Source organism: Triticum dicoccoides, chromosome 6B, assembly GCF_002162155.2.
Source record: "Triticum dicoccoides isolate Atlit2015 ecotype Zavitan chromosome 6B, WEW_v2.0, whole genome shotgun sequence".
NCBI lineage: Eukaryota > Viridiplantae > Streptophyta > Magnoliopsida > Poales > Poaceae > Triticum > Triticum dicoccoides.
The window spans coordinates 601,817,012-601,823,073 of NC_041391.1; the positions used below are offsets into that span (position 1 = coordinate 601,817,012).

The 6,062-nt window shown below is 53.3% G+C and overlaps 1 protein-coding gene across 1 annotated transcript; it reads left to right on the forward strand.

Annotated features, from left to right (window-relative positions):
• Positions 1-442: 442 nt before the first annotated feature.
• LOC119320208 (GDSL esterase/lipase At2g23540-like) lies at positions 443-2,263 on the forward strand. The gene is made up of 3 exons (XM_037594311.1): positions 443-921; positions 1,023-1,153; positions 1,395-2,263. Exons 1-3 carry the CDS (start codon positions 636-638, stop codon positions 2,097-2,099), a joined length of 1,122 nt encoding a protein of 373 aa, XP_037450208.1. The 5' UTR covers positions 443-635; the 3' UTR covers positions 2,100-2,263.
• The last annotated feature ends 3,799 nt before the right edge of the window (positions 2,264-6,062 follow it).

Here is a 6,062-nt window from a genome sequence, read left to right on the forward strand (position 1 = left end):
AGTGGTATCAGCCGTTTTCTTTATAAGAACTGCAAGGAGCCGTTGGGTTGTTGGATAAACTGTTGAAAAGGAGACGAGTCACAGTCATGGTCTTGCATATGGATCATGATTCATGCAATGTGTTGCGCCACCGAGGAAGTGGTATTGGTCACTTGAAACCACGAAATTGCAAGTGACCAACACATCCTTCCACTCAATTGTTGGGGAAAAAAGGGAGCGTCGTGAGATCTTCTCGCTGTCATTTACCCATTCAACAGACTGATCGCTTCACGGTCAAGGCTCACAGAGAGGCCCGGGCATAACCGTTTGACATCTCGTGCGTGTGTGCTGATGACATAGTGCATCTTTTTTTGTTTCTGAGTTGGCATAGTGCATCGTATCTACCGCGTATAAATATGCGGGAGGGCCTGGCCTTTGCTTGGACTCACAGGTAGACACTTGCCCCGCTACCATTCCAAGCACATATTCCCGCGGGCATCCTGCCACCTAACCGCCTACCTTGCACTGCAATTCATCCCCCATTCAGCAAACCCAAAATAGTGGAGCAGCCAGCTATCCGAGCAACCCCGATCTGAGTCCTGTTGCATACATACGGATACGGCGTAGCCGGATACAGCTAGCTAGCTGCAGGCGCCATGATGGGGGTGAGGGTGTGCAATGGAAAGGCCGTGGCGGCGCTGGCTGCGGTGTTTGTCATCTGCGCCGGCAGCGGCCTTGTGGTCTCGCCGGCGGCGGCGAGCGGGCACGAGGAGGCCCACCTGGTGCCGGCGGTGTACGTGTTCGGCGACTCCACGGTGGACGTGGGCAACAACCAGTACCTGCCGGGGAACGCCGCGCTGCAGCTCCCCTACGGCATCGACTTCCCGCAGTCGCGGCCCACCGGGAGGTTCAGCAACGGATTCAACGTCGCCGACTCCATCTGTACGTAGTCCGCCCGCATGGCCGGCCGCCCCGCCGGCGTGCACTTGGTTTCCATTTCATTTGTCAGATGAAGCTAACGCACGGTGCAAACGGAAATGCAGCGAGGCTGCTGGGCTTCAAGAGGAGCCCGCCGGCGTACCTGTCGCTGACGCCGGAGACGAGCCGTCAGATCATCAGAGGCTACCGTGGCGTCAACTACGCCTCCGGCGGATCCGGCATTCTCGACACCACCGTGAGTGCCGCCGCCTCGGATTGTGCGCCTCTTTTTTGTTCCAAAGACATATCTTAAATTCTTAATCAGTTGGAGTTACTTCCATATGAGTTTTATATTCACATTCATCTGTCTTTTGCCCGGAATAAAACAACATATTCATCCGTCTTTTTCTGAAAAATAAAATATTCGTATTTGTTCATCTTTTCTGCGTTTTTTTTTTACTAATTTTGCTTCATGTCGGCATCGAACGATCGATCAGGGGAACACCCTCACGTTGACCAAGCAGGTGGAGTACTTCGCGGCCACCAAGTCAAAGATGACGGAAAAGAGCCGTGGCATCGACGCGCTGCTGTCCAAGTCCCTCTTCCTCATAAGCGACGGCGGCAACGACTTCTTCGCCTTCCTCCGCCAGAACCTGACGGCCAGCGACGCGCCGTCCTTCTACGCGGACATGCTGACCAACTACACCAAGCACGTGCAGACGCTGTACCAGCTGGGAGCGCGGCGGTTCGGGATCGTCGACGTGCCGCCCATCGGCTGCGTGCCGGCGGTGCGGGTCACCTCCCCGAACGGCGAGACCGAGTGCGTCGAAGCCGCCAACGCCCTCGCCAGGGGGTTCAACGACGCGCTGGGGAAGGTGATGGCCAAGCTCGCCGCCGCGCTGCCCGGGATGAAGTACTCCGTGGGGAGCTCCTACAACCTTATAACGTTTATCACGGAGCACCCGGAGGCCGCCGGGTTCAAGGACGTTGCCAGCGCGTGCTGCGGCGGCGGGAGGCTCCGGGCGCAGACCTGGTGCGGGCCCAACGCCACCTACTGCGCCAACCGCAACGACCATGTCTACTGGGACGAGGTGCACGGCACCCAGGCCACCTCCACCAAGGGCGCCAAGGCCATCTTCGCCGCCCCGGTGAAGCTCGGCTTTGCCGCGCCCGTCAACTTCAAGCAGCTGATTTCTTCTTGATCGGCGATCGAGGCATTGCAGCGCACGGTCACGATTTGTCGTCAGCTCTTAATTTAGTTGTCAGTGTTCACTGTTTGATAGAGGGAGGGAAAAGATGTCCTACACTTTTTGATTCTTTTGTAGATCCGTGGAGATGCAATAGAATCATAGAGAAGGTGTCGTGATGCATGCGATTTTATGTTCAAACAAAGCGGGCGAATGGCCCGAAAATACCCTCTAGAATAAAAGAAGTGAAGTTGCAAAAAAAAAAAGTGCGTTGTGTGATCAGTGAACTCGGTGAACTCGTCCAAGCCCCTTTTAAGGGCATCCCAACACACTTATCGAAGATTGCGAGGTTGTTGGTTTACGTATGCGTCATCGAGGCACTTCCTTCAAGAAATAAAAGGAAAACAGAAAAACCTAGTCATAGAGGCCCATTGTTGGTTTTTTTTAGGGGAATACCATTGTTGGTTTGTTCACTGTTATCTCCTCCGGTGGATCCTATTCGCCTTCGGCAGGCGGCAAATAGACTCCGCAACCCCCGCAGCCACGCAGAGTAGGCCGGCCCAGTTCGTGGGCTTCGCGCGCGCGTCTTGCGTCTGATTCGCTCTTTTTCTTTTCGTTATATCTGTTGTGGGTTTTGTATTTCGTTTTTTTGTTATTTATTTATTTATTTATTTTCCTTTTCCTTTTTCCCTTCTGCATTTTGTTTTTCTTCTTTTTTTTTTCGGATTTTTTCCTTCTGGTTTGGTTTTTCTTACGCATTCTTTTGCTGTTTTCCCTTTTTATACGCTTCTATACTATAAATATTGCTTCGATTCCCGCAAGACTTCCTGGCCCCGCGTCGTCCTCCCCAGGGCGACTCGGGCGGCGGCGCATCTCGCCACCACACGGCCGCCCCCCCTGCTTCCCCCCCTCCTCGCCGCCGCCCGTTAGCCTCCGCCGGGCAAAGCCCCGCGCGGATCCGGCGGCGGCGGGGCTCTGGCGCGCCGGAGCGTCCCGGCTGCGAGCGGGGACTCGTGCGGCAGCAGCGGCGCGGTGCTCCTCCGCGCGCGCCGTTCGTGCTCCGTGGCGGTGGGAGGGCGGCGGTGCTTGCGGCGGGGGGTGGGCGTCCCGTGCTCCGGCCATCTTTGACCCGCGCGATGCGCTTCGCCTCCCAATCTGGCGGGTTGGGCTGCTGCCTGCGGTGCCTCACGGCGTTCGTGGCGGCTGGTCGTTCCCCCGGCCGTGAGGGCGGCGTGGGGCTGCGGCGGAGCCATCTGCCTCGGCTTGGACGGTCGCGGCGGGCCTGGGCGTCTGCTGTCTTCTGCGACGGATCTGCCGATTCCTGCTCTCTCCGGTGAGCTGGACCTCGGGATGGGTGGGGTGAGTGCGCTGGGCTTCTACGCACTAGGTGTGCGGCGGACTTGGCGTGATGCAGGTGCAGCTCTCGCTGCCTCTTAGATCGAGCTCTGCTCGCTCTCCCGATCTGGAGGCTTCGCATGGTGCGGCGGCCTCTGTTCCGTGGTCAGGCTGCGAGTGCTCTTGCTGGTGTGTTGGTTTGGCTAGCAGGATGCAGGTTGGGGGTCGTGACACTGCCGGCGTAAAGCCGGGCTCCGGTTTCGGTTGGAGCCAACGACGGCGGTGCCTGTGGGCGCCGTATCCTTGCTGAAGGCGTCGTGCTGCTGGTGTTCGTCTTCCCTCCTAAATTGCTCCGGAGGAAACTTTGGATCTTGGGTCTCCCGGATCGGGCGATGGTGGCGCTCAACGTCACACTCCCACTTGGGGCTTCGTCTTTGAGCTTGCCTTGGCTAGGGTGACCAGTGGCTTGAGGTGGTCCCGTTGGCGGTCCGTGTGGGCGTTAGCAGTGGAGAGGTGGTGCTCTGTCTTCGTGATCTTGGCTCGGCCATGCCTTTGGCCGCGTTGAGGTGTTTGTGTTGGCGGTTGGATGGTGGTGGTGCGGCCGGGTTGGGGTCGACGGTGGTTTGAGCTCTTCTTCGGGGGTGTTCTTCTCGTGTTCTTGCTCCTGCACTCTTGAGTGTGTTCTCTGCTAGGTGATGCCAAGCGACAGCGGCGGTGGCGCACAGGTGCCGTGGCGCTGTCTCGGCCTCGCGTGACCTTTCGAATGTGCCCCACGGCACAGGTGGTGTCGCGGCGTTGTGCAGTCTCGGATGCGCGGAGCCTTTCGATTGCGTCGACGGTGCAGTGTCATGGTCTTGTTTGCTTGGCGATGCTGACTTCGCCTATGGCACATAGGCGCCGTGGCGTCGTCTCGGCCTCGCGTGACCTTTCGAATGCACCCCCGGCACAGGTGGTGTTGTGGCGTTGTGCACTCTCGGATGCGTGAAGCCTTTCGATTGCGTCGATGGTGCAGTGTCTTGGCTTGGTCGGCTGGCCAATGCCGTTCGATCACATTGGTGGTGCTTTGTGTTGTGCTGGGATGTGTCTTCCCTCTTTGTTCTCCCCTGTTTGTATGTTTGGAGTATTCTGTTTTTGCTTTATCTCTTCTTCCGTGTCCCCCTGTAATTCTGGTTCATTTGAACCCATCTTGCAAAAAGGCTGCAAAGCCTTATAGGCAAATGAATATAATTCAGGTGGTGGAGGGGCTCCCCCTCCTCCCCCGGTGAAAATTCAAAAAATAAATAAATATTGCTTCAGTATAATATGCTAAGCATATTTATATAAGATAAAAATTATTAATACAAATTAAACTTTTTTATGTAGGATGAACTATTTTTTAATTTATGCTGAACATTTTTCTATATGCACAGTTATTTGTTTATTGTACAATTATCTCTTTTTAATATACATGGAACATTTTTTATACAAAGTAAGCTTTTTCAAAATGTACAACAAACTTTTTTTAATACTAGGACAATGACCATGTGTTGCAACGGGATATAAATATTTTATTATATTAGCATGTAATTTATCTACCCATATTAAATATTTATCAAACCCTACCTATTATTTATTGGCAACATATACTATGCATCCAAGGAAGTTGTATATCCATGCATCACCCGTTTGTCCTCGACCATCTGATCCAAATAGCATGGGCAGCATCAAAACCACGATTATTTTGCGTTTACATGCCCGCCTGCACACCTAAGTCGATGTAATTTATCAGTAAGCACCCTAACGCTTATTCTCACTTGATAGATAGAAGTCATGGAACAGATCAGATCAGGTTGTGCGCTGGCGGGCACTACAAAACAAGGCGGGCTTGCGTGCGATCATAGACGTGGAGAACCTGTGGGTTTCGGCAACACGGCGCAGCGGCCGGCGGCGACGACACAACGCGGCAGGCCCCGGCGCGGCAGATCAGTCGACGGAGTCTTCGATTCTAACTTAGACGCCACGGCCGTCTCAAAATTAATCCCTATTGTTGTAATAGATAGCACCGGCTTCATCTCTGGTTCCAAGAGACAACAAAACCACGATTAAGTCTCACATATTCAATGCCCTTAAGAACCGTACTGGCGTACAGGCAATGAAACTCACACCGTGAACATGTATGACTGGCTCCTCTTGCAAAATTAGTTTACAAAATAATAAATGAATACATCTTGTTGACACTAGATTTTGGCACGGTCAAGAACTTATTTAAGATGACCTCAAATGGAGAAGTAATCTTCATGAAAGATTTCCGTATTGTTGATATGAACATCTTTAAAGTTTGGGTCATCGCCGTCCGATTTCATCTTGAAGGCCGAAACTATGCTCAAAGTACTAAGATCTTATATTCAGAGTACCGTTTGGCCGATTAAGCCCCGAAGATGACCTCAAATGGAAAAATGATCTACACAGATTGTCTTCGTCCCGTCGAAATGATTAGTTTTGATATAAAAATCATCCAAATCCGAGTTCGTATGCAAAAATTAGAGCCATCGAAATATAGCTCTGTCAGGAGGCAAAAACTGACGCGCCCCACCAGACACCGTGTCTGATGGGTAGCGCGAATAATAGCCTGTTTTGTGCGACCGATTTGACCCTCAAGATTAC

Bases quoted from the DNA above. Each gene is read 5' to 3' on its own strand.
- LOC119320208 (XM_037594311.1), top strand. From the start codon at position 636: ATGATGGGGGTGAGGGTGTGCAATGGAAAGGCCGTGGCGGCGCTGGCT. The intron at 922-1,022 runs GTACGTAGTCCG...ACGGAAATGCAG, and splicing joins CAACGTCGCCGACTCCATCT to CGAGGCTGCTGGGCTTCAAG. The intron at 1,154-1,394 runs GTGAGTGCCGCC...ACGATCGATCAG, and splicing joins CCGGCATTCTCGACACCACC to GGGAACACCCTCACGTTGAC.